Consider the following 27,469-nt stretch of genomic DNA (forward strand, 5'->3'; position numbering starts at 1 on the left):
CCAGGCCACACAACAGATAAAAATAAGGATGTCCTCTCTTTCTTTTTTGTTTTTTTCTTCCCTCCTTCTCTTTACCACAGCCTATGATGCGATTTGTACTAGCCCAGATTGCTGTTTGGAATCATCCTGTAAAAACTGTATTTACCCTATGAGATCATCGCATCAACATCACTGATGCCATCCTGTACTCTGCGCCCACACTACTCTGCCATGTTCTCACAACCTCCAGCGGCAGTGACCTCCGGCTGTTTCAATTTCAATCTACTTGTATTCTACCTAAGGGTCTACGTAGAAAGTTTCACAAGAGAGAAAAATAAGGATGACCCGTGTGGATGAATGGAGACAGACCCAAGTAATCCAGGAAATAATTCTCTTACACTTCAAAAGTAATAAGCCAAAAAGTGCTTATTACAGCGCCACAATCAGGCCAAAGAGTGTCAAAATTGAACAGGATCTAGCTTTTATTATTATTATTTATTTTTTAGCCTGCCCATCTACTTTCATGAAAATCAGTTTGTATCTTTTCGAGTGCTGCTGATAAACAGACAAACAGATGGACAAACCAACATGAGTGAAAATACAACGTCAACAACACAAACAGATCATATTCGACATGAGTGTGTTTTAAAACAGGGGCTTTAAAGACGGCACAGATGGACCCGGCCCCAGTTCCTCAGGCGGGACCCAAAGTCCCTGGGTCCACCTCTCAAAGCTCCATCACATCCCGGCCTCTGAAAATCCTCCCTCCCCAGGGAAAAGCATGGCCGGCTGGAGAAGAAATTCCCAGCTTTGCCCCCCCCTCCTCTCCATTCCCAGCCCCATATTCTCTTTCCTGGTCAGCCAACACAATAGCAGACACACATCACAGAGGCCCGATGGAAAGAACCAGGCCTTTTACCAGCAACCTCTCAGGTGCCTTAGATGACTCATATATCTGATGTCATCCACAATCTCCATTAGTCTCTTTTTCTGTGTTCAACCTGAACCTTTACCCCCTCACATCCCACCGCTGCCCGTTTCCCTTTCCTGATAGGAATCTCTCTGAGGCATCTGGAAAAACAGGATTTGTGTGTTGTTGTTGTTATCATTGTAAGCTGGAGGTTGTTTTGTGTGTGATGAGGGGTTTTGCGCTAATTTAATAAAAAAAAGATGGAGGAATAAATAACTAAATATAGAGGAAAAATAAAGAAGAACCGAGGGACTTAGGTCCAAAGCTATTGCAGCTGCACTACTTGACCACTAGTGGGCGCGCAAGTGTTTCAACAGCGCTGAATCAGAGGGTGTGTTGTCTTCTTCTTCTCTCTCTTCCTCGACTACATCGCTCCACTTCCTGGATACGCGTCCAGAAAAACAGCCTGTCTGGGTTGTTAACGTTATTTTCCCCGAGTTTGCGTTAATTGTTTGTTGTTTAAACGCGTGTAAATACGACTTTTACACCGATAAATACCCGCTTAGTGTCGCGAAAGTACGGATGATAACATAAAGGGCACAGCGAGGCGGAGGGCGCACAGGTCTGACAGAGAGGTGAGTTGTTAGTAAAAGAGTTAAGATTGGTTAGCTAGCAGGTTTAATGTTTACCGATATTTGGATTAAAATGTTCTTTATTTAACCGAGTTGTGTTTATTCGCGTTTGTTTCCTGGCTGTCGTGTAACGTAAAGAAGAAAAAAGTGTCAAACGTCAAACCTGCTTGTGTCTGTGTTTCCCCCCAGAACGCCACGTCATTATCAGCGGTGCGCTCAGGGAAGCACAGCCGGGCTTGTGTGCCGACTGGCCGGATTCAAACCACCCCGCCAGCGCCGCTACAGTTGGCCGAGAGATAAGCGCCTCACAGCGGGACGGCAGCCTTCGGTGGTCCGCTCTCCCCGGGCGGTTTGACGATTTCCGACACAAGGAGGGAGAGACGGTAAAGGGCCGAAGATGACGGCGTCCAACTGGGGGCTGATCATGAATGTGGTCAACAGCATTGTGGGAGTCAGTGTGCTCACCATGCCCTTCTGCTTCAAACAGGTGACACACACACACACACACACACACACACACACACACACACACACACACACACACACACACACACACACACACACTGTCCTACCAACATAAATGTATTACGGTAATATAGAATTGACTTGAGTCTTACACAAGTACACGTGTAACATTCAGCATCTATCTGAGTGCTGCTAAAGAATCTGATTTATTTCTTATAATAATATTGATAATTATAATCACTATAACGATATGAAGTAACTCAAAGTGCTTTACAAAATCAGGAAAGACGAAATGTTCAAAAAGTACATTAGAGGAAATTGATGCCCTGACCGCTGTTGAAATCTTTACAATAACTCACAAATTCAAAAAAGAAACAAAAACAAAACTGCAGGGATATAAAATAGTAAATCCTTCCTTAAACGTACAAATTGTTATCAGCAGTACTCAACAATAACAGCTCCACTGTGTCCGTGGGTGAAGGCGAGCACAGCATCTCATCTTGTCGTTAACTTGTGTTTGGAGGAAGTTTGTTACTGAGTGAGCACAGCAGTGTGAAGGGAAACTGGCTTCATCAATGACTGGGTTCGTTTGTAAACACGGCAACTTCCTTATTTCATTACTGGATGCAAAACGAACACAAGATTTCCCTCTGCTTTGAGGCTAATAGTTTGTTGAAGAGCATCAAGCTGCCTGTTGTCTCCTCCCCTGATCAAAGAATCAAAGGAAAACGTTTGATGTTTTTAGGAATTCCAGTTATACCAGTTATATATAATACAGTTACATCGGCAAGATGCACAAAACTAGAAAAATAATTTCAGGCTGGTACCTGTTGGTGCTTATAAGTGCTATAGATCAAGATGCTTTCCCCCCAAACTGCCTGTTGAAAATAGGTCAAAGGAAACCCAAGAGTGGCTAGTTCCTCTCGTCACAGGTGTGTGTGTGTGTGTGTGTGTGTGTGTGTGTGTGTGTGTGTGTGTGTGTGTGTGTGTGTGTGTGTGTGTGTGTGTGTGTGTGTGTGTGTGTGTGTGTGTGTGTGTGTGTGTGTGTGTGTGTGTGTGTGTGTGTGTGTGTGTGTGTGTGTGTGTGGTCACCAACTGATGCAACAGAAAAAAAGAATCCAATGGATACTGCTGCATATTCTGTACCTGCCACACGCTTTCTATAAAGGTCACAGAATCTTATTTAGTATTTTTCTCCTTGAAAATGCCAATCAGCAGTCAGAGATTTGTGTTTGTTTTTCGTCTCAGGTGATGTGTTACCAGTCTCATGGCCTGTTGCTATTTTAGCTTAAGGTTTATTTACAAATGTCTTATAGGTGGAACCTGTGCGTCCTGTTAAGAGATGAGTCATAATCATGTGAGCAGTCAAATATTTACTCCTGTTCATCTCTGTGTCTGTATCTGTATGAAGTTCAATTTAAACACATGGAGAGTTCAGCTCAGGTCCAGATAACTCCTAATGACTTAAGTCTCTGATTGCTGAGACCTCCCCTGACCTCCAGAATGAATGTGGTAACGCTCTAGCCTGGCTGAACTCTTCCTCTATCTATGCTCGCAGTGTGGGATCGTGCTGGGAACCATCCTGTTGTTCTTCTGCTCATGGATGACCCACAAGTCCTGCATGTTCCTGGTCCACACGGCCAGCAGCACCAAACGAAGGACTTACGCCGGACTGGGTAAGTGGCAGCAGGAACTTGAAGGAGCCGCTCTGTTGGTAAACGTCCAGTATTGATTGTTCATTAATGATCTGCGTGAGTGCTGTTGATGCGACCTTGATTTCAGGTGTTATCAAAGCAGCAAAGCTATTTCAGGACGCTGTCGCCTGTTGGGTCACGTGTCATTCACACCGATATGTCTCGTGTCTCCGCAGCCTTCCACGCTTATGGGAAGCCTGGCAAAACACTGGTGGAGACAAGGCAAGTCTCACTGTTTACTCACACACACACACACATCGTTGGAAAGTTCATGCAGGGTGAGGATGAAGATATGAGGTCAAATGTAGGATAATCACATGTTCTGACTCTTCTTCTCCTCTTGCAGTATGATAGGTTTGATGTTGGGAACCTGCATTGCGTTCTACGTCGTCATCGCAGATTTGGGCTCCAATTTCTTCGCTCAGCTGCTGGGTCTGCAGGTTGGACTTCCTGACTTGCTTCACAGTTTTAGAGCAATTAGCTGGCGTGAGTAAAGTCAAACGGTGACCGTTGGTTTCATCTCATCACGTCGCCCCCAGGTGACTGGCAGTTTCCGCGTGGTGCTGCTGATCGCCGTGTCCCTCTTCATCGTGCTCCCACTGAGCCTGCAGAGGAACATGATGTCATCCATCCAGTCCTTCTCCGCCATGGCCCTCATGTTCTACACCTTCTTCATGTTTACGGTGAGCCCCCTTCGCTTTCATTCTCCACTCCGCTCCACTATTTGATTCTGTATATTTGTTCTGTTTTATTCTCTCTCTCTCTCTCTCTCTCTTTCTCTCTCTCTCTCTCTCTCTCTCTCTCTCTCTTGTCTTGCTCCTGGTTGTTTTTAAAAAGTAAGTCGTGGCTAAATTCCACCAGGCAGAAAACATGTGTTGTGTTTAGCTCTTTATTGGCTCAAACAAAGGAGCAAAGTGAGTGTAAATTGAATCCTCATCTCTGGAAAACGATCAATAAAGATGACGTGTGTCGTCTCAGCTTCTGCACAATTTGTCAAAATCAAAACAGAACCGTCTTTCCATATTTTTTGGTTTTTAAAAATGATGTTTCCCTGCCAGTTATTACTTTGTGTTATTCTCTCTTAAACTCTGTGCACAGGTTGTGTGTGTGTGTTTTACTGACGTGCAGTCTTAAGTTCACAGTCTCCCTCACCAGCCTGTCAGTGTGACGTAGATGACCCAGAGCAGCAGCGCCGGGCGGCGTGTGTGTGTGTGTGTGTGTGTGCATGTGTCTGGTTCTAGCTCAGGCCCCGGCCCAGTCCAGACCCCTAACCCTCTAACAGTGCTGTATCTCCTCTCCTCCCTTCTTCCATCCTTCCCTCATGTCGTTTGTCTGCTCTCCTGCTCTCATGCTTCCTCTCTCACCCTCCTCCCTCCCTCCCGTGTCCCACACCACTCCCCCCCTCTGTCCCGCTGTCCTCTCTGCTGCCCGTTGCTGTAGATTGTGTTATCCTCTCTGCGCTACGGCATAATCTCGGGCTCCTGGGTGGAGCGGGTTCACCTGTGGCGCTTCAGGGGCGTCATTCAGTGCCTGCCCATTATCGCCACAACCTTCTGCTGTCACCCGTAAGTAAACCCAACGGACAACATCCCCCCCAAATCACACCTCAGTCAGGGCAGTGGGGGTGCAGAATGGGGGCCGACGTGGACCGAACGGAAGCCGGGTCTCCCTGCAGCTCACCCGTCCCTCTCACCTCCCCGTGACTCTGCGCCCAGCCTCTTCTGCTGCTCGCTTAATCCCGCCCGGTGTGTGTGTGCGTATGTGTCTTTGTGTCAGATTTGGAAAAGTGTGGGTTTGGCTTCAGCTCTGCGAGTGTGTTTGCTTACAAGGCAGGAGGAGCCGCGAAAGTGTAACCCGACTCCGCCCGCCGCCCGTCTCTTGCCCAGCATCCTGGCTGAGGAGCCTGGATGTGCGGGGCGTACGGGAGGCTGGGGGCGGAGTTGGCGGTGGGGTTAGGGGGTTGTTAGGACTTTTAAAGGAGCAAGACGTTCAGACGGAAGCACACATGCTGAACACAAACCTGTGGGGTCGTTTTCACATTTGTCTAACATCTCGCGTCTCAATTTGTATCGATCACGTTTGGCGGCGGCAGGTTTTGGTTCAGCATTCACTTTCCTCTCTCGTCTCTGTGTTGTTCTCCCATCTTCTTCTTCATCTCCCCTGGTTTTCTCTCTTCGTTAATTTCTTTCATTACCATGTCTGCGAGCCGACAGCAGCCCCCCCCCCCTCCTGTTCTTCATTTGGTTTGGGCCGTAACCTCCCCTGCCTCCCTCCCTTCCTTCCTCCCTCCCCCCCCCCCTCCTTCCCCTCAGATGGTGCTGTCCTCGTTCAAACACGGGCTGCTCAGTGGCTGGTGGCTGGGGCGGGTCAGTTTGGTTCGCTGGGAGGGTGTGTTTCGCTGCCTCCCCATCTGTGGGATGGCCTTCGCCTGCCAGTCGTAAGTACTTCCTCCCGCCCCGCCACAGATATATATATACTAAAACTAATCTTCAACCAAAGACTCCATAAAAGAATCCTAAATTGGGGTTTTGGAACACTCATTGATTCACAACAGGGAAGATCAGAGGGTCGAGCCGGAACACATTGGCTGTAATTTCCTTGAGATTTCCGGCAGCACCGACACAGATTTAAGAAATTTAGCAAAGCCACAATCCATGCACGCACGCTTTGCATTATTATTTCTTATAATATTATAAGACGTGGTGGAGGTAAACGCACACACAGATGTGATGTGGAGCCAGGGGGGGGGTTGTTCAGGGATTCCTAGATGCAAAGGGAGGCTGCGTCTCTTTTTGTTTTCATACATACGTGTCTGTCACAGCTCATCCATCTCTGCTCTGCTCTCTCCTGGACCCTGTGGAGTTATTAAAGCGACACGCCGCTGATTTGACTAAATGTTGGGGTTTCTCAGGGAATTTACATCAAAATTAGGTCGCTGTCACTGAAGCTGGGAGCTGGGATGTGAGACGGCTCCCGGAAGTTACTGTAGAAAGAAATATAGACTGGGGTCAAAGGTCATTGGAAAACACTTTGGAGAAGAGCTTTTAGAGGCTTTTCAATAGGTTGCAAGGATTCATAAGAAAAATAATGACAGTGACCGATTTTGGATGCAAATAACCGTAGAATCACGACATTTTGTAAAATCGCAGCCTCATCTTGGTCTTTGAAATCACAATAATTCTCAGCTGCTTTCTGTTTCTTTGCTTTCAGCTTGAATCTCACAAAAACCTCAGAAAACGAGCTTTCAGAAACTGATTTATAGATCCAGATTTGTGTGTTTTATACGTGGGAGTGAGAGCAGGTTTGAGGTTTCTGGTCGGCAGTTATGTTGAATCAGCGTCGCCGTACATTATACAATACGTCACAAAAGCTCCAATTAGAACCTTTTTTGTTGACATTTCCCCTCCTCGCTCAGCTTCTCCTCATGTGAATCTCCGTCTTTAATTTGGCTCCCAAATCCTGGACGGAGACGCGGCTAGTGTGACAAATATGTACATTAAGAACAATTTTCTTTTTCTTCTTCTTGTTGCCAGATGGTCAGAGGGTTTTCTTTTCACGCCTTTCTTTGCATTCCATTAACTTTCCCCACCACAGAGATCACATGGCGTCATTTCCATCCTACTCTCGCCTTAATCGCCGCTCCTCTCGCTCCACTTTCTTCACTCACTCACACCCTCACGTTTTCACTCCGTCTGCACGCTACCTCACCGCCTCCTTTGTCCCGTCGTCTGCGTCTCCGCGCTCGCTCGCCGGGGTCGGTGGTGGCGAGTTGAGGAGGGGCGGTGGGGCGAAGGGGGTGAAGTGTGTGAAGGTCTAACGGGATCTGGATTTACAAAGTCCCCGTCTTTGATTTGAATGCGGGGAAAGGGTGTAAGGGTGTCAGGGTGTTATGGTGAGGTCATTAGGGGCCAGATGTTTGGGTGGTGGCGTATGGGTCTGGATGTGCGTGCGTGTGTGTGTGTGAGTGAGGTAGGTGTCAGGAGTGGGCGACTGTTGCACCGAGGCTGAAACGAGACTTTAATAAGCGCCATCGCCCCAAAAGCCAACATAACATTATGGTACGGCGGCGGTATTCTTTACCGAGCGACCCAAAGTGTTTTCCTCATGTGTGTGTGTTTACGTGTGTGTGTGTGCTTTGCGCTTTGGTTCCCACTCGCAGTTGCTGAGTGATATTTGGCAGGCGGATTTCTTGGCCTGCGGTCAGGCCGAGCGAGGAGAGAGGAGAGGAGAGGAGAGGAGAGGAGAGCGCTCCGTTAGGCGGCAGGCAGCTTTAAGCCAAACCACTAATCAACACATTGGACCGCCGCCATCTTACAGACACACACTGATGTATTCACGGGCTGATTAAACAGCTCTCAGCACATTGGATTTTTATTACATTCATGAAACGTGTTTACTTCCAGTTAAAACATTACTTAACATGGCCATTATGACGGGATGGGAGCTGGCCCCGCCGATGTTTGGCTCGCCGCTCCCCGACGGCAAAGAGCCATTAGCCAATAATGGAGGGACATAAGAAAAACATGTGCGGCAGGAATGTCCCTTTGTGATGATGCTGTCAGCGTGTTTGGAATCCAAGTTAATGAGATGATCCGCAGGGCACACACACACACACACACACACACACGTACACACACCTCGCTGGGAGAGGCGTCCCGTGTCGTATTTCCTCTATTTAAGAGCAAATAAAAACACGTTAGAATCTGAGGCGGGACTATTGAGCGACTGTTTGCTGCTTTAGCTCCCCACTTAAAAAATGCCATTTTATTTAACCTTGGCTATGAGCTTTACTGGTTTGCGGATTAAACAAGCGTCAAGGAAAAGCACCACGGGACGCCGGCGCTCGTAAAACCAGCGTGTGTGAAAGAGACGGTCAAAGAGGGGGAGAAGCAGAGGAAGTTATGGTTTGGCCTTCTCTCTCCCTCCCTCCCTCTCTCTCTCTCTCTCCCTCCCTCTCCCTCTCCTGTATCTTCTGGTTCTTCTTTCACATGTGTGAGAGAGAAGGCGAGCACAAAGAGTCTGACAGGGAGGTTTATAACGCTCTAAAAGCTGTCAGGCACAAGCTGTAACATAGATGGCCTGTAAATTTGATGGTTAATGTGCTGATGCCCTCCACCCTCCCGCACACACACCCTCACGCACACCCACACACACCCCTACCTACCACAGCGGCGTATAGGAAGTGACAGACACACAGGCAGGCCCCTGTGTCGGTGGTCTCAGTTTCAGCCTCAGCCAGCCTCCACTTCTGACACCCCACTCGTGTCACCTGTACACACACGCACACACACACACGCAGGAGTACACAAGCACCTCTGGCATGTATCGCCCTCACTGCCCTGACACAACTTCCCATCTACTGCCTCTATGTTTGCCTCGTGAGCTGTAATGAAACAGGAACAATGATATGAAACCATGACATGTTGAATAATGTGGAGCCACGCTGCGTTCATGTGCATCACGTCAGCCGGACACACAGCTTCCATTGTTTGGGATGTAAACGCACGCGATGTAGCTGATTGGTTTGCTATATTTAGCTGTCAGGGTTCCTGCGGTCGTGGAAATGTTAGAATTTATAAAGATATCACCCTTAATACTTCTTATTCTGCTGAGGGAAGAGAAGTAATCATTCCAACTCTTTAGTGATTTATTATTCCGCCGGCAGTAATTGGATGAGAATCAAGATAAGGGCCGAGGTCAATACCTGGTGTCAGTGTACTTGTGTCGCCATGGTAACATAGACTCGGTCGTTTAGAGGTCACACATTGATGGAAACTCGGTCCTGCCGGTTACAGGAGACGATGCTTTCTTAAGACAGTACAGACAGAAACACAGGCTGATGTGTTTGAATGAGACATGACTGTAAAGATTCAAATAATAATAATAACGCCAACAACACAATTAGAGGTTTAATTTGATGCCGTTCAGGTGTTGGTGACGAGGACGTTGATCATTGGATGACATCACAGGCTCCAATATTTCTTCATACAAAGCAAAAACACGAGCTCATATATCGAAATAATACGACGACTCTCTGCCAGTTTTTGTGAAGTGCAGAGAGCTGCCGTGTGTCCACTCTCGGTGAAGGCACATGAATGCACCGCAGCAGAAGCTCCCCCGGCCTGTCATGGTGTGATGTAGCACGCAGGATGTGTGTTGTGCGTGTGTGTTTTCCTCTCCTCGGCCCCGCTCGTCTCTGGCAGGCAGGTGCTGCCGACCTACGACAGCCTGGATGAGCCGTCTGTCAAACGCATGAGCACCATCTTCACCTCGTCCCTCAACGTCGTCACCGTCTTCTACATCACCGTGAGTGGAAGAACGCAGACGCCCGCCCGCACGCGTTTGTCACTGTCACTGCTGTCACATGAAAACTTTGTGATTCTGCGCCCGTGTGTGTGTTTGTTCGTGTGTGTAAGGATCCTTTTGTTTCTTCCTCCCCCCTGCACAGGTGGGCTTCTTCGGCTACGTCAGCTTCACGGACGACATCGCAGGCAACGTGCTGATGAACTTCCCCTCCAACCTGGTGACGGAGATGATCCGCGTGGGCTTCATGATGTCTGTGGCCGTGGGCTTCCCCATGATGATCCTGCCCTGCCGCCAGGCCATCAACACCATGCTGTTTGAGCAGCAGGTGAGCACACACACACACACACACACACACACACACACACACACACACACCTCCCCCCAGTTGCATATGGAAACATGTTATTAGGACAAACCATATGACTAAAGTAGAAATGTGTGTGTGTGTGTGTTTGTATTGAAGTTGGTTAATGTAATTTGAAGCAGCTGAATCAGTCCCAGATGTCACCTTGTTATCTGGGTTATGATGCCGATACCAAAACGATGTTTGTAATATTTGATAGTTTTGTAATGTAATGTTGCTCCACACGCTGGAAAGTTAGCGTCTCCTGCCTGCAGCTGGTTAATGATCTACGAATACAAACACACCAGTGTCAGGAACGCTAATGACCGGCTGACCGGCCAGCACAGTGCCTGGCTCAAGGGTCGCCGGGCGGTGGAATAAAACATTTTAATTGCGCAATTTCAGCCCGCAATGACGGAATACAAACATAAACGTCTCGGCTGATCAGAAGAATTACAGCAGAAAGAGTAATTGTGATGTTTTATGTGTTGGGTTTTTCTCTTAATGGTGACCTTTTTGTTTCTGGTGTGATTGGATCCAGCTGGGCGCCGTACAGTTCTGTGTCGCAACCCACAAACCACTGCCTCCACAGTTAATTAGGTTATCGTCACGTGGGTCATATAGGGGTCATTCTTAGCCCTGTTGTTTGGGTCATAGAGGGACCAAAGGTAGAACACAGGTGCCGGGTCGCCCTTTGACCTTCTGGTTGTTTCCGCCAGTGCCTGGTTGTGAAAAGGCAGGGGTGTCAGGAAGGCCGTCAAGACAAGCTGCTGGAAGGAGTGGAAAGTCAAAGTGATGTTGTCCTCTCCCATCTCTCTCTCCCTCTCCCTCTCTCTCTCTCCCTGTGTCTCGCCCTCCGTCTCTGGCCGTCTCCCAGCAGAAGGACGGGACGTTTGCCGCCGGCGGCTACATGCCGCCTCTGCGCTTTAAGATGATCACCCTGGGCATTGTGTTTGGCACCATGCTGGGAGGCATCCTCATCCCCAATGGTACGTTCCAACTGCATATGTGTGTGTGCGTGTGTGCAGCTCTTTGACTGGAAGTCTTAAAGGTGCATGTGTTCCTTTATGTGGGCGGAGCAGCCGCGCAGCTTTACGAGGTGTGTGAATATGACTTTACGACTCAGTGACTGTCACACTCTAACACAGTCCTTAAATCAGGGCCCTAACTTTTATCTCCTTTGAGACAGGCAGACGGGAAGATAGGCCTATTATTCTCTCTCTCTCTCTCTCTCTCTCTCTCTCCCTCACACACTCTCACACACAAGTCCATGTACACAGCAATATTGGCTCCCTGTCAGGTTCTTTAAGTCTTTCTGTCCCTTTGACAAACAAACAACTCCAAAATGATGGAGATGTGAAGGTTAGTGTGAGTTTATGTTTTATTCATCCTCTTTTATATGGGAGCTGTTTGTTAAACTTTTGATTGGGTGGACACACACACACACACACACACACACACACACACACACACACACAAAGAGCGGGCTTGGCTTGCTCTTTGTGTATCTAATCAGACTAATAGACTGAGGAGAAGGGAGGTAAGGACCCTGGGGAGAACGGACACTAAATCTGAGGGAGACAATATGGCCTCCGTCCCCTGGATGAAGGATGGGCTTCCGGGCCCTGCGCCCATCCAGCCCGGTCCACACAGAGAGGGGCGGGGCCCCGCTCACTGCTGCCAGCAGCCGGGTGCCATGGATGGGCGCCTGGAGACCGGGGCGGGGCTGGCAGAGGGTTATGAATGAGAGGGGCAGGTATGAATGGAGGGAAGGAAGACAGGCGGAGATGTGGGGAAGCGCGCCTTCAAGATTAAACAAACATTTATACAAGACCAACAGAGAACTGGCTGCTGCTCGTGTTTTTACATGAATTCTGACTAATCAAATCCTAATTGCTTGAACAACGTGGAAAAAAGCGGAATTGCTTGGATCTTTTCAGTTTTTGCGTGGAAAAAGGTCATACAAACAAAGCGATGATGTCATTTGCAATGCCGGCTGTTTCTGTTCTGCACGTCGCTAAAATATGAAAACACAGGAAACAGGCGTCGCCAAACTGGAACTAAGAGCCTCTCTCTCTCTCTCGCTCTCTCTCTCAGTGGAAACCATTCTGGGTCTGACTGGAGCCACCATGGGCAGCCTCATCTGCTTCATATGTCCAGCTCTCATCTACAGAAAGATCCAGAAGAGCGGCGTCATTGCTCAGGTGAGCTGGATCGACGTCTCTCACACTCACAATGTTGCTGTTTGTAAATAAAGCCGTATCGGCACCTTCTGACCTCTCCCCTCTGGCCTGTAGCTGGTGCTGTGTGTGGGTCTGGGTATCCTGATCGTCAGCACCCTCACCACGCTGTCCATCTCAGCCAGCAGCCCCGCCCCCAAAGTCCAACCTCCTCCTCCCCCAGCGGCGGACAAGAGCAAGCAGCTTCTGCCCGGTAAAGATCACGAGCCGCACTAATGTGTAGGAATCGTTCATCCACTTGATGGACTGTAGTTGAAAGTGTTTTGTACTAACGAGCCATGGAAACGTTAACGTCAACAGGGCAGCAGCGCTGTCACAGACAGCGGACGCTACTGTAGAACCCAAACTGGGAAAGAGAACCGTGTAACAAAAGGGCTGAGTAAAACAAAAAGCACAAAGCCCAGGGAGGAAGAGAGAGAGAGGGGGGGTCTTTCATCTCCCTGAGAAGAAAAGAGCGAGTGAGTGATAGACAGACGGAGAGACAGACAGGCAGGGTGAGGAGATAACCTCTTGATAATATCTGAGAGCAGCGCCGTGTGCTTGACATTGATGGAGCGAGAGTGATGCCCTTCAAACTCCAGCAATTTCTCCTCCTCCTCCTCTACAACCCCCTCTCTACCTCTGTTCATTACCTCCCCCAAAAAAAACACATTGTCTACCCCGTCTCTCTCTCTCTCTCTCTCTCTCTCTCTCTCTCTCTCTCTCTCTCTCTCTCTCTCTCTCTCTCTCTCTCTCTCTCTCTCTCTCTCTCTCTCTCTCTCTCTCTCATCATATCTCCTGTGGCAGCCATAAAATGCCTGCGAGCTTCTGACTGTATAAAAGGAGATGGATGTGTGTGTGTGAGTGGGGGGGTTGGGGCTGTTATATGGGGCTTGGGGTTTGGGGAGGGTGCAGGGGTTCAGAGGAAACAAATGGAGATGAGGCGCAGGGAGGAAACCCGAGCGGCGGCGCTTTCCGTTTCAGGCTGAAACGCGAGAGGCGGCGAGGGAGCGGAGGGGAGAGACGACACGCAGCTCCAGACGGCCTCCTTACCCTTCAGTTTCACTCTTCCTCGCTCACTCTCGCCCCTCTCCGATTGCCTCATTCTCTTCTCCTCTTTCCCTCTCTCTCTGATCCCTCCTTTCAGGTTATTGCATTCTGTTTTCTTCTTCTTCTTTTTTTTCCCTCTAACGTCTCTGCTTCAGGTGAAACGCACAACAGGCCTCGACACCTGCTCGCCGTTTGTCAGTTTCAGTTTTAATTGAACCGAGACTGCGCGGCTCCATTTCTCCTCTCACACGTTTGGCAGCGTTTGCCGCCACCTAGTGGCCAGAAGCAGCATCAACTCAAGCCTCCAATGTGAATCATTCCTCTCTTATCAGTTTATTTAATAAAATAAGTTAATGTGGCCAATAAACTCGATTGTACAAGGGAATGAAGAGTCCGTATCAGGGCACATGGTGACGGCAGGGCGTTACATTAATACGACTTTACCCAGTGAGGAGAAAACCCCAGATTAACGAGGCATCAAATGAATGCTTTCTTAATTAAGTTGCGTTAATGTTTCATCTTCTGGACTGAGTGTAGTTTATATGAGAAAAAACAGAAAGGACATGAAAGAAGCCAGACTAAAGGGTTAATTCAGTCTTATGTCGAGTGTGTGACGCTGAGAGCTGCACAGTGGTGTTGTGTTTTAATGGGGTCTGGTTTGTGTGTCTGTGTGTAGACATGCCAGTCATCAAGCAGCCGGAGGAGATGGAAAACCCCAAACTGCCAGCTGTGGAGGTGGTCCTGCCCGCCGGGAAAGAGCCGGCCGAGCCCCCCCAGATTAAGGGACCGGTGGAGCTGCCCGAGGTGAAGAAAGAGGAAGAGGCGCAGCTGAACCGTCCCGATGCCGGTAAGGAACCTCGGAGGGGTTTTGTGAAGTCACCAAGTGCTTACAGATGTTTTGTCTGACGGAGAGAAGTTGACGTGGTTCACTTGTCTGCCCAGGTGTGGCGGTGCCTGAGGGGGAGGCCCACCGCCACGAGCCCCCCATCCCTCATGACGAGGTCAAGGTCGACACACGGAAGAACAATGCGGAGCTGGAGGAGAACAAGAATCAGCCTGGCGCTCCCGCAGCAGGAGGTGAAGAGAAGCACCTGATAGCTGCAGAGCACGGTTTAGGGAACGATCTGGGCCTGCAGGACAAGAAGGAAGACAAGGCCGAGGACAAAAAAATGGTGGTGGGGAAAGAGGAGGTGGACCTGGACGGGGGTGAGATCCTGCTGCCCAATGAGGTGATGGAGAAGCAGGATGCAAAAGCAGACAAGAAGCCTGACGTCCCCTCGCTAAAGGAAGTGGAGAAGCCTGACCGGGCGAAGGAGCCCCCTGCTGGGAACGGAGCTGCAGTGGCCGATGAAGTCGGTGCGGCGGCGGCCCAGGTGGATAAAGTCCCAGACGCTGCGGGGAAACGTGAGTATTTGTCGCCTCTGTTCCTTGAAATGAGAGCTTGAATGTGTCTAAAGCGTCACCTTGAACTCGAGATGTTCGGCGATTCCCGCAGCTCCGCTTCCAGAGGGAGAGCATCGGCCGGCTGACGAGGCCGCGGGCGCAAACAGCAAAGACGCCGCAGACGAGAAGATGGAGGGTAAGCAAGCCAGAGGAGTGGAACACCTGGAAACATACGGGTGTTTAGCTTAGCGCTTCTGCCACTGCCCTTGAGCAAGGCACTCGGTCAAACAACCCACACGTTTGAGCTCATAACATTGATTGTGACAGGTTGAGGATGTAAAGCTTCAGGTGAGCCCGTTGCCATGGCTGCTGCATGTGTTTACGTCCTCGTCTCTCCTCTCTGGTCTCAGTTTGTTTTCTCTTAGGCATATTCAGTCGCAGCGCTCTTTTCTTCTGGACTCAGCTTGATACATTTGCCTTTGTTGACTTTCTTCTTCTGTTGTTTACTTTTATCCCTTCTCTCCTCCTCCTGCTCGCCCCGTTTCTTTCTTTCTCTGCTGGACTCCTGTCACAGTGATAAAAAAGCTGGTCGCAGGTATGGATCTCTTCTTGCCTCTCCTCCTCCTCCTCCTCCCCCTCATCCTCGCCTTGCTCTGTCTCTGAAATTTTCCGTAATTCACCCCAGTGATTCACACATTAAGTCTGTAGATAATTGTATCCTAATCTCTCATCTCTGACATTGTGGTCCAGGCTTAATCGGTGTGCCGGAAACCTTCATTGAATAATAATCTAATCCTCTCACACAATTCCTTACAGATCATTAACTCAAGCTCTGTGCTCAGAGACGGTGTAGTTTAGTTCTGACAGCTGCTTCTGTGTGTCCGTGCAGAAGGCCAGCTGGACCACGCCGTGCTGCTGCAGGTGATCAAGGAGCAACAGGAGCAACAGAAGAGACTTCTTGATCAGCAGGAGAAACTCCTGGCAGTCATAGAGGAGCAACACAAGGAGATCCACCAGAAGCTGCCTGTCGGTGCGTAGAGATGAAACAGTGAGCGCCAAACATTCAGATTAATGTGACCAAATGACAACGTGTGTTTTACTTGAAGGTGCTGGTGTGGAAGGTGAAGGTGAACACGCAGAGTCCATTGAAGTGGGAGCACCAAAGCCCAAAGACCCCGGCCCGGCCTCGGACCTCAAGGCCCTGGAGGAGGCCGGAGCTCCGCAGGCTGGGGCCGCTGAGCTTCAACCCGTGGCCCAGAATCCAGGTCAGGCCGTGGCTGCAGAGGCCCCTAAGGTAGCTGTTCCTGTGGCGTACAAGGAGGACGCCAAACCAGCCGCCGTCGCAACAGGAAATGAATTGCACAAAGAGAGCGAGCTGGGGGCGAGGGGGGTTCCACTGGGTCAGAGACAGAAAGAGGACCATCAGCCTGGACCTGAGAAGGAACAGGTGGCGTTTAAAGATCAGGGAGTGAGATCAGATGTAGAAGACTTAGAAAAAGAAGCGGAGAGAAAAGCAAAGCTGCTCAGAGAACAGGAAGTAGAGAAGGAGAGGGCAGAGAAAGAGAAGATAGAGAAAGAGGTGCAGGCAAGGGTAGGAAAAGAACGACTGGAGAGGGAGAGAAAGGAGAAGCTGGTCAGAGAACAGCAGTTAGAGAAGGAGAGAGTAGAGAAGGAGAGAGTAGAGAAGGACAGAGCAGAGAAGGAGAAAGCAGAGAAAGAGATGATAGAGAAAGAGGTGCAGGCAAGGGTAGAAAAAGAACGAATAGAGAGGGAGAGAAGAGAGAAGCTGGCGGTAGAACAGGAGCTGGAGAAGGAGAGAGCAGCGAAAGATCAGCTGCCACAGGGGAAAGCTGAGAGAGCTGAGGGGAGAATCCAGCAGGAGGTCCCGAAAGCCAACAATGAAATCAACCAGAGAGCCAAAAAACAGAAGGAGCTGGAGGAGACGCGGGAGAAGCAGGGCCAGCAGGATCAAGCCAAAGAGGCGGCACATGGGGCCGCTGAAGCAGACGGGGAAGCTTTGAAGAATGGAGGACGAGACCTCAAAGGGAACGTTGATGCCTGGGCGAAGCCCAGAGGTGAGGCCATCAAAGCCGCCGCTCGCCCTCAGGGCTCCCACGAGAAGGTCAGGGACCAGGGAGACACGGATCTGAGGCGGAGGAGGAGAGCGGCGGGACCCAGGGAGGAAGGAGGGGGCTCCCCAAATCAGCCCAGGGTGTCCGGGGGGCTGCCCGGGCTGGAGCCTCTGCTGGGGCTGGGGGGCTCAGACTTGCACGTTGCCCTGGAGGAGCAGTTACTAGCCGGGGCGATGGTGCACTCCAGGCAGATTAAACAATCCTTAGAGCCTGAGAGTGAGAAATAACACGCACGCACACACACGCACACACATCGCAGCTACACTCTTCACATCCTCACTGCCTACTGTAAACCTGCAGAAGTCTCTCATACTGTGGAACAAAGCCCCTTTGCCTTACCGTCTGTCTTGCCTTCAGAGATATTATAGATAAAAGGACACTTTACTCTTTATCGTCGTTGTTTTGCTTAAAAGAAAATCGCTGCTTTACTGAATGCTCGAGTGGTCAAAGAGTTAATGTATATCCCATTGGAAATTAAACCCAAAGATGTATGTTGATGTACATATTAACTTATTTTTACCTTGTTGTTGGGGATGTTTTGTATAGGTCACTGTTGTAATGTATATAAATCTATGCAAAGGCGGCTCAGTGGCGTTCTGACAGGCTGCATATCCAACGGCTGTATCTGAGTCACTTTAGTCGTCTGGCAGTTATGTGGCGTTTATGTACTCGTGCGTCTGTGTCTCCTGTGCAGATCTGATGTTATTGTCTGGTCAGTGTTTGCTTTCCTGTTACTTTAGGTGTAAATATTGTAAAATGTTCCAGCGGTGATTTGACTTTGTGTCGCCGTTCATCACGTCAGGCGGAATGTGGCTTCATATAGACTCAGCGAGTTGAACTGACCTCATCCTGAAGCTGTGAGGTTCCATGACCTGAACAATGCCAATCCAGATGTTCTGGCTCCATTCTATTCTATATATATATTTACATCATTCCAGCATAAACATACTGTATCCCAGTGCCTTCCCATCCATTCGCTGCAGCAGTGATGTGTGGTAGTTTGTTACCTTGTGGTCTTCTGCTTCCTTACCGTGTGAACCGAGTGTGAACCATTATTTAAATTGACAATGGAAGGAACTATAGATCGGTTTGTAGTGACTCTTAATGATGTCATTGTCACTGCTTTCCCCCCTCAACACTTCACACACTTTGAACCTCTGCTTTGTATTAGAGGCTATTTTTCTGACAGTTTTCTACACGCATTGTAGTTCTGAATATTTTGCTGACAAAATAAATAAAGACCATTGTTGCAACCATGGTTGTGTGTCACAAACTTTAACAACATTTCATTTATTCACAATTTACATTACAAGAAATGTCAAAACAACTGATCAACAGTTTGATTTCAAGAAGGAGTTCTGTGGTTTCATCAAGATTGGAAAGCATCTCGCAGGACGGCCTCCATTCATTTGGCTCTTTTCTTAGCCTGCAAGACAACACATTTTAAATATTAACAATCTGATCGATACAGGGGCCTCAGTATGTGGACGAGGATGTCCTCATTTGTTACTCACTGCATTTACAAAGCAGGTCTTCAGCACTTCAAACTCCTTGGCACACAGATCCTTCCTCAGCTCCTGTTTGCCTGTGTTGGTCGCTGACACGCATTTCCCATAAGCTGCTGCCTGCACAAGATCCAAATGTTTTATTGTACAGTTTAATTCTGTGAAGAAAACTGCAGTGCACCTTTGTTTGTTTCAACATCAGACACTCCTGACATTTGTGTAAATCCACTCTGACCTCACAGAGGCTGTATGCATACAAAGACCTACATGCATGAAGAGTATTTGAATGTAAAGTAAGGATGCAGTCATGAATCCAAACCAAACATTACCCACATGTTCACCAACATACTGGAGATTACAAAGAGGTTGTACAGGCAAAAACAGAGATGCATCAGTCCGCTCATATTGAACATTAAACAAGACAGAGAGACAGGCAAGGCGCAGTCTATTTCCCAGTGCTTCTATTTAACAGCATCCCTTCTCTCCCCGTACTCACCTCTGTTGAACACTGTGCAAAAAGTTCGGGGAAAAGTCTGAATTTCTCACGGCTGCGACTCCACACGTTTGACCCGGACATGATGCGTTCAATGACACTTATATAGCAGCGGTTTACCTTACAAAAAAACAACCGAAAAACATGCCATACAAGAACCTATAATTCTGGAGACAGACGATGCAGCACTGTCTGTTGGGTGCCATCTAACATAACCATTGTAGTTTATAAAGATGAAACATTCCAGCGTAGCGCCATGTTGTTGACCTGTGAACAGGAAACGAAGACGGAATATTTAGCGATGTGATTCGCTCAGATGCACGTCAGTCAGTATGAGGGTTTAGTTTTTCCCAATCTGATTCGCTGACTTTCGAGCAAGCGTAGCCAATAGAAGCGATGTATGATGCTCGGTGTTGTATGATTGGCTAGCTGTCACCTCCAGGCCCGCCTTCCACTTGCAACCAGGAGGTGGAAGATGAGTATCCCGAAGCCAAGAGTGCAAAATCATGGCCTCATTAATGGAACGCTTAGCCTTTCTTCAAAAGGTTGGTGCTGTTTGTAACCATTACTACTTAGAACGCTAGAGACTGAGCGGAGCGCGGTGGCAGTGGCGTCTCTGTCGGGTTCTGTGTCCCTCTGTTAGCCGTAGCTTGTTATTAGCCTCCTAGCTGCTAGCTGCATGAACCTAGTTGACAGCAGGGAAGCTAATTACATATCAGCTTTCAGTGAGCACGACAGCGCGGTTAAAGCGTCACATTCGTCACAAAACCTTCAACTAAACATGACAGCCTGGCATGAAGCCCGGGTGTCATGGCGAATATGGTACCCAAACATGTTACACCATCATTCTCACTGCAAAACAACGACGAAACACAAGTCGGGACGTCAGTATGATGAAGTTTCTCTCTGGCATTGTGGTTTATGTTGTTTTGGGGTTATTTTCGTTTATAAATATATGCGTTCATATGCTCAAACATCAGCAAACAAAATGTCTCTAACTCTGTGGACAAGCTACATCACCATGGTTACTTGGTTTCATCATTCAAGTTCACATTTCAACGTTGCCACTGCCCTTAATTATCGGCTTCATACTGTGATGACATCATTGACATCTTTCTCATCTCCATTTCCTCCACCTGAAGGTTCCCACCCTGATGAAGGCCACAGCAGATGATGAAAGCCCCTGCCCTGGGTACCTCTTCCAGGACATTGGAAGTATCCTTTAACAGCTTCTGTTGAGAGCCTACCAATCATCGTCATGGATACCGTCTGTATGTAGTATTGTGTAGTATTCTGTGTGTGTTTGTATCGTCCTTCACCGTCCGGCACCATCTAGAAATCTCCCACGAGTCGTCAGGTTGTGGTCAGTGTTTGCTTGAATATCTTCTGGACCGGCTGCAGGTGGAGTCGTGTCACGTCAAGCTCAAGGTGAGAACAGTGAACGCATCACAATCAGCAGAAAGGAGAGAAAGAGGGGCCCATGTAAAAGTGTTTGTTCATTGTTTCTGCTCTTTCAGGTTCTAAAGATCTTTGTCCATCTCTGCGGCCATGGCTCCAACACTTTCCTCACAGAGCTCAGAAGGAACTCCACCTTCATCCAGCAAGCGTCAGGTGAGGTGCTTATCATTTGTGCGTCTTGCTCTCTCTCACATTCATGCACACACACAGTAGTTTTACTTTGTCGCTGTGTGTGTGTTTGCTCCCTCAGTTTACAGCGGCCCTCCTGATCCCATACACGGCACAGCGCTGTACCAGAAAGTCAGAAACACAGCGCAGGTCAGACATGAATGAGCGTCTCAGTCTTAGAGCTGCAATCCTAAATCTGTCACACCCAGGCAAACACACACACACACACACTTTTGACTTTGTTTTCTCTGCAGGAAGTGGCCAGGTTGCTTTTCACAGATGCAATATCAACAAAGTTCACCTCAGCAAACCAAACAATGGGTGAGTGATGAAGAACAACTCGTGATGATGACGAGCTGATCTGTGATGGCTGTCCCTTCAGGTACAACAACACACACAGAACATACCTGAGTGAGTGTGTGTCTTTCTGTGCAGGTATGGGCTCAGTGATGTCCAACAGGTCAGGCATGCAGGGCTTTGGCTACACTTCTGGGAAGCAGGGCGCTGGTGAGTGACTCTGCCTCCAACACACACGCCAATTCACACGCAAACGCAAACCACATTCATCATCTGTGTGGATTTATTTGACGTTTCTCCTTCTCAGCGGGCGCAGACTCTCTGCTGGATAAGATCCAGAAGGCTGCAGAGGTGGTGGCCAGCGCCGTCCTCCCCCCGACTGAGCACCAAGGCATCCGTCTCCAAGACAACCACTACCGGGCCGTGGTGGCGCCCTCTGCCCCCATCGAGGTGGCGGTGCCGGCATGTACCTACACCCTGACCCCTCTCAGGCCCAAAGGTCAGTTTGGTCAGACGTGTTTGAACGTTTGAACTGAATGTTTCTCATTACTGAGTCCTCATGTTGGACCACCTTTGTCGCCCACGCAGCAATGACCCAGAGATGTCCGGGTCAGGTAGGCGGCGGCTGGGAAGAGACGGACAGCGGCACCAACTCCTCCCACAACTCTTCCCAAGACATGGCAGCCAACAGCAGGGCTTCAGTGGACAGCAAGTCTGCGGGCACCGGGAGCCAATCAGGGGCCAGCAGAGAGAGCAGCGGGGACCTATCAGAGCGGTGAGGACAGACGTCAGGTGGCACACGTATGATTCACCATCGCTCCTCCTTCATCATCACCTCACCAGCTTCTCTCCCTCCTCAGGGTGGAAGCCCTGCAGTTGGGCGACTGTGGCCAGGAGATGGCGCTCATCAGCAGACTGACTGAAGGCTCCAAGGTGTTCCTGAGCAGAGAGGAGAGCCAGCACTTCATCAAAGAGTGAGACAGACTGGAACCAGGACGTTTACATTTATTGCCTCCCGTTTCACTAAGATGATGTAATCATTTGGCTTTCTGCCTGTCCTCCTGTCAGGTGCTCCATTCTAAACTGTGAGGTCGTGGTGGAGCTGCTCTCAAGGAAGCTTCAAGAATCCTCCAGCACTGTTAAGATGGTACAGTTAGACTGAACTCACCTAAACATGATTATTCCTTTCTTACTTGATTTTAATAATTTTGTGGGAGATTACACCCAAACACGGTGACGTTGACACGGTTGGAGCATTTTTGGCGAGACCACGTTCACACACTCTCCCCGTCTGTCGTTTTGCATAGCGGCTTGTCGACAGCGGCGTGGCTTCTTCTGCATGAATGTTTGCTCTTTGCAAAGGAACGGGACGTTTTTGTCTGTGTGGTCACTGTGACATCATTCATATGACATCATGGATGATGCCATTAACAGCTGTGACATCATTCATGACATCATCATGGGGGTGCTACTAGGACGTTCCACTCATGTCTCCCACTGCAAATAAACAATAAAGCTGCTAATTTGATGAAATTAAATCAAATACAACAGAAATATAAAACATGTAATTTACCCCGAAAAGTCCGAGTGTATCACTTGATCTTTGTGTGAATCTTACACGAGTTGTGTTCCTCCCATGCTGCAGCGGGCACTGTGTGCTTTGGCGTGCCTCATGACCTCTGACCTCCTCTCCCTGGAACAAATGTTTGGGGCGACGCAGCGTCGGCTTCGCCAGCTGAACAACGGGCCTGCGGGACCTGTGGCCAACAAAGCCACCAAGGTAGGAGAGGAGGAGGTGAAGAGGGAGGTGCTACAGACGGAGCACGCTGATGAGACAGAACCACAGATGCTTCTTCTTCTTCTTATCTCCTCCTCACAGATCCTGCGACAGTTTGAGGCTCTGATGAGTGGACCCCTGCACGCTCCCAGGCAGGACGCAGCTACAAGCAGCCATGCGGCAATCACCAGCCAGCTGCCTGTAAGAACGCACCGGGGAGGCTCGTCAGGGGAGCAGAGGAGCGAGGACCGCACGGAGGAACGGGAAGAAGAGTCTGCAGAAAGCCGGGTGGATCACGTCAGGACTATTGAGGCTGAGGTTGATCTGACAGCTGAAGACCCAGAGCTCCTCACAGCCAGGGGCTCCCCGCCTGCCGCCAAGCCCCAGAGTGAGCAGCCGCACCTGGGCAGACTGTCCCTGTTCAGCGGGATGGAGATGGTCAATAAGGGGAGACCTGTACGGGACGGAGCAAACGCCCAGACGGAGATGGACACTCTGGCTGTGGATCAGTCTGACAATCCAGTGAACTCCTGTCACTCTAGCAGCGATGTCGCTCCCTTGGCGAGCTGCGTCGCGTCAGTGAGCTGCCAACCAGTATCGGCCTTCTCTTTTCTCAACTTTTGACCACAATTACTGCTAGAATTGGCCATTAAACCAATGATGTCACCGTTCCTTTCAGAAATCATGACAGTAGAGTTAATTTTATAAACAAACGTCAGTTATACGGCCTGATGACATCATGTTTGGCTTTCTGCTCGTTTACGGTGCCTCTACATTTGGACTTTAGGTCTTTGGTTGGCCTTAGTCCCGTCTGGAAAGAAAAGGAGGCCGGATCGGTCTGAGCGGTTTGAGGGCCTAAGTGTCATAGTTTTCCAAGTATTAACGAGTCTTATTGTACTTCATTACAGTTCATTAATGACGGTTGCGTTATCTCAGGATTCCTTTATAAATAAATGGAATAACTCTTCTGCCTCTTGAGGACAGCCTGGACCTCTGGGGGGGGGGGGACGTCCCTCTCTCTGAAGTTTGCACTACCATTGCTCCTCTTCCAGACTCACAAACCTACAATTTAGAATTGTCTTCCATTATATTTTGGTACCAAGCTATTATATTAATTATTTTCAGTGTTAATTTACAAATATTTATTATAGCTGTCCCCTAATAATTGAGACGTACTCGTGGCGTGCATGTTTATGTTTGACACACTCAAATATTGTGGGAGGAATGTGAGGTGTGTGTTGTGCAGAGCCATGTGTGTGTGCGCTCTGTCTCCATGTCGACTCGAGCTCTGACGTTGCACAGAGGAATAAAACGAGCTGTGTTTTTGCTACAGCACCAACGACTACATGTTAGAATGTTGGGATGTTTAAGTTTCAAAGCATAGAATCACATTTTTACCCTCAATGTTTCTGCCTTGTGGCTTTATTTTTATTGATTATGTCAAATGATTGGAAAAAAAAAAATACATAAAATATGATCCGCACGTTCACACAACTCATTTGCGACACAGTGTACTGGTCATAGAGAACAGACTGTAAACAAACACGGGGCAGGCGTTTCAGACGGATACAGAAGGAGGAACACGTCAGAGGAGGAAACCTGGGGAGAAAAGGAGTCGGTTTGTGTGGCTCAGGAAACTCCGCCGAGCCGTTTGAGCTTTACTAACAGCTCTATTTTTAGTCCCAGTCTAATTTAGGGGTTGGGTGGTGGGGGTCATGAAGAATCCCTGCATGACCTCAAACCCACAGGCCTCACCACACACACACACACTGCACGGGTGGATCACTTTGGCCCCACATTCCAGATAAATGTGGTTGAACTGGATTCCTTTGGAGTGAACTGGTTGGCCTTCCATCAATTAGCTTTGTCAGATCTCGTAATACAAGAGCGTTGATTGGTTTTGGTGGTTGGTACAGATGTTACAGATGTGACAGGACAGGGAACGACTGAGTAAAAAGTGCTCGGCTTTATTTAATTTAACAAGCACTTTGGATCAGCACACATTTCTCGTACTTAGCACCAATGAAGACGTGCACGCATCGACGCACGCATGTAAAGAGGATGGCGCCTCTTCATAAAGTGCATGGGGTGCGCGCACACATACACACACACTTAAACACACAAAAATACTTCACAAGAACCACAGTGGCTGGGCCGTGGAGAGGCGGATGTGCTTATGGTCTTGGACAAATGGTACATGGCGAGGTGGGCGTCGGCCTCTGTGCCCAAACTCTGTAAACCTCCCCAGGCATTAGCCCCTCCCCCCTGACCTGAGTGTGGCTCTTGAGAGTTTTCAAGTACGGGCCATCGTGCGGTAGCGTCGGCGCTGTCGGGCAACGGGGCGAAAGGTCAGGAGAGGCAGCGCAGGGGTCGCCGTCATGTCGAGCCCGGCCGGCCCCTCGTCTGCAGACTGCTGAAGTGAGCCTCCCTCAAGACTCTGTTAATGTAGTCGTAGGAGACACTGCTGCTGTTTCCATGGAAACCATGCTGGGAAGAGCTGGCAGAGTCTTCGGGATTTGGGCTGAGGGAGATGCAGTTGTTCTGGCTGTGCACACATGGACTGGTGCGGGACGCTATCGCACTGTCTGGACTGCTGATCCCATTACTGCTGTCACTACTGGAAGACTGCAAACAGAGAAAGAGCTTTGGTTAACGACTCTTCATCTCTACACGCGACAGACGCAGAAGCAACAACACCGACGCTGCTGGTTTACATAATACCAGTAGCTTTTTTTTTTACCCACACCACACCCAACCATCTTTATCTTGAGCTGTGTAAGTCAGTAAATGTAGAGATAAACTGGAGTCAGACCTCAGAGTCCCAGACATCTCGTCCTAAATCGGACACCAGCAGGCCGGGACAACCTCCTGACCTCTTGGCCTGAGGGTTCAGCTGCCGGTCCTCCTCGCTGTCACAGCTACGGCGGCGTTTCCTGTTCAAACACAGCGGCGAAGGAAATGAGATGAGATTATTGTGACTAAACGTGAAAACGAAGAGATAGTGTGACAGAGGCGGTGGCAGAGAGGGAGAGAGAGAGATAGGAAGAGCAAGGGAGAGAGAGAGAGAGACTAAAATAGAAACACTCCTGCAGTTACATGATCAGACATGTGGCTGTCTTATTAGGAGAACACATTAACATAACATCCCTGGTGTCTAATTAAAGCACACACATGTCTATGGAACACTATTGTCATGGTAAGAGACAGGATATTGCCTGGAACATATTAATGACTAACATTGTGGTATTCTGGTGAGACTGACAGGCTGATCTGACAGCTGCTGGTCTAATCATCACGAGTTAAGGTTTATCATTGACACACATTAACCCACAGATTATTGATTAGCATGACACAGTGAAATAGATCGTCCTCTTACCTGTTATCGGTGAGCATTTTGGAGTCTAGCTGAGAAAAATAACGTGATTTGGCAAACGAGGGTTGACAATCCCTGTCGAGACGTCCTGTTTAGAATCCTGATCAGGCTCAAAGCTCCACCACCATATCAGTGTGTGAAGCGCCCTGTCATGTCAGGCGAAACAACGGGCTGTGTGAGTCAGCTCCAGCCGCCGGGTGGTGTTTCTCGGACCCGTCACTTCCCCCCCCCCCTACCGAATCCGGTCCTGACTCGACGCTGCCGGGCTGGGTGCTGTAGCCGTTCCCCTACTCTCGTTTACGCGATGAAATCTCGAAGAACTCCAGCCATGACAGCAGAGGGAAGGTACCGGGGCTAGCTGCTAACAACTATTCGTTAAGCTAACTACTTCTTCAAAGCTAACTACTGTACCCGCCGTTCTATTTGTAGCTTTAACTGTAGCGCTGACCCGAACTGCTACGTCAGCTTGAGCAAAATAGCGCATAAGCTAAGACAAGTAGTTTTATCCGAAGTTGTTGGGAGAGACTGGCTACACGAAGTTTGCTTATGTCAGTGTCCCTGCCCCTGTGCCGGTTTAATCTGTGACCGTGTTAAGTGGTGGCTCTATCCTGAATGTGTCGTTGATTGCTTCTGTGACAGGAGATGTTCGAAGCAAAGAGAAAGCACCACGTAATCGAACATTTTCTTAATGCGTGTATTTACTATTGTCTATTTTAGACATTTTGTGTCTTCCCTATTGATAAAATTTGCTGATACCACGTTCAAGTCTTCATTTAACACGGTACCTAGTTAGGGCCCGACACCGCCTCAGCTGGTACGGTGCGCGTGGAGGCGGGCAGTCCAGGAGTCTGCAGCCAATAGGAAAGAAGTATGAGGAACCCTCCCGGAAGTGGACAACGATTACACTACTCATAGTTTATACATTTGTTGAGTTTGGATTATAGTTTGGGATCTTGGTAGGGTTAGGATTATGTAGCTCGAACCCACAACTATACGGCCACATTGTGTAAAACAAAGAACCAAATATGACGTTTCAGTGTAACGTGATATCGATCGACCAACCACATCCTTGTTGTCGAATCTCGGGTGGGAGAATCTAACGCAGCTGGTCTGTTTACATCCTCTGCCACGCGTCACTCCAATGCGGAAATATGAACTTCTCTCCGTGTTAGGAAAACATTAGGATCTCATTTCACACTCATCTCCATAGCTTCGTTGGTAGTTTTACCTGAACGCCCTCGGTTCAGGTAAAACTGATGCAGATAGACAATCAACTATTTTGGTG

The 27,469-nt window shown here is 48.9% G+C and overlaps 4 protein-coding genes across 7 annotated transcripts; 2 read left to right on the forward strand and 2 right to left on the reverse strand.

The window, feature by feature from the left end:
* The first annotated feature begins 1,317 nt into the window (after positions 1-1,317).
* Positions 1,318-18,371, forward strand: slc38a10 (solute carrier family 38 member 10). Of its 4 annotated transcripts, XM_076151581.1 has the most exons (18): positions 1,318-1,524; positions 1,711-2,008; positions 3,545-3,662; positions 3,857-3,902; positions 4,027-4,120; positions 4,220-4,363; positions 5,121-5,245; positions 9,884-9,986; positions 10,129-10,311; positions 11,207-11,318; positions 12,427-12,533; positions 12,627-12,762; positions 14,275-14,445; positions 14,541-15,002; positions 15,094-15,177; positions 15,556-15,576; positions 15,871-16,011; positions 16,088-18,371. In XM_076151581.1, exons 2-18 carry the CDS (start codon positions 1,919-1,921, stop codon positions 17,338-17,340), a joined length of 3,390 nt encoding a protein of 1,129 aa, XP_076007696.1. In that variant the 5' UTR covers positions 1,318-1,524; positions 1,711-1,918; the 3' UTR covers positions 17,341-18,371. The 4 variants fall into 4 exon arrangements, with proteins under 4 accessions (XP_076007696.1, XP_076007693.1, XP_076007694.1 ...); XM_076151578.1 differs by lacking the exons at positions 1,318-1,524; positions 1,711-2,008; positions 3,545-3,662; positions 3,857-3,902; positions 5,121-5,245 and adding an exon at positions 5,993-6,117 and having other exon boundaries at positions 4,031-4,120; XM_076151579.1 differs by lacking the exons at positions 1,318-1,524; positions 1,711-2,008; positions 3,545-3,662; positions 3,857-3,902; positions 5,121-5,245 and adding an exon at positions 5,993-6,117 and having other exon boundaries at positions 4,031-4,120; positions 11,210-11,318.
* Positions 18,372-18,406: 35 nt separating this feature from the next.
* On the reverse strand, positions 18,407-19,394 carry ndufaf8 (NADH:ubiquinone oxidoreductase complex assembly factor 8). The gene is made up of 3 exons (XM_076151582.1): positions 19,115-19,394; positions 18,628-18,738; positions 18,407-18,539 (listed from the first exon to the last, which is right to left on the reverse strand). Exons 1-3 carry the CDS (start codon positions 19,193-19,195, stop codon positions 18,519-18,521), a joined length of 213 nt encoding a protein of 70 aa, XP_076007697.1. The 5' UTR covers positions 19,196-19,394; the 3' UTR covers positions 18,407-18,518.
* A 167-nt stretch (positions 19,395-19,561) lies between these two features.
* Positions 19,562-24,153, forward strand: tepsin (TEPSIN adaptor related protein complex 4 accessory protein). The gene is made up of 13 exons (XM_076152315.1): positions 19,562-19,656; positions 20,254-20,326; positions 20,448-20,539; positions 20,629-20,722; positions 20,820-20,887; positions 20,992-21,058; positions 21,173-21,244; positions 21,342-21,533; positions 21,623-21,809; positions 21,895-22,008; positions 22,103-22,181; positions 22,680-22,814; positions 22,914-24,153. The coding sequence occupies exons 1-13, from the start codon at positions 19,618-19,620 to the stop codon at positions 23,433-23,435; spliced, it is 1,734 nt and encodes a 577-aa protein (XP_076008430.1). The 5' UTR covers positions 19,562-19,617; the 3' UTR covers positions 23,436-24,153.
* A 62-nt stretch (positions 24,154-24,215) lies between these two features.
* On the reverse strand, positions 24,216-26,901 carry LOC143001744 (protein VCF1). Its single transcript, XM_076151500.1, has 3 exons — positions 26,188-26,901; positions 25,624-25,744; positions 24,216-25,436 (listed from the first exon to the last, which is right to left on the reverse strand). Exons 1-3 carry the CDS (start codon positions 26,202-26,204, stop codon positions 25,188-25,190), a joined length of 387 nt encoding a protein of 128 aa, XP_076007615.1. The 5' UTR covers positions 26,205-26,901; the 3' UTR covers positions 24,216-25,187.
* Between the last annotated feature and the right edge of the window lie 568 nt (positions 26,902-27,469).

This window comes from Genypterus blacodes, unplaced genomic scaffold (genome assembly GCF_046128005.1).
Source record: "Genypterus blacodes isolate CSIRO-AG114 ecotype Tasmania unplaced genomic scaffold, CSIRO-AGI_Gbla_v1 ptg000055l_1, whole genome shotgun sequence".
Lineage (NCBI taxonomy): Eukaryota > Metazoa > Chordata > Actinopteri > Ophidiiformes > Ophidiidae > Genypterus > Genypterus blacodes.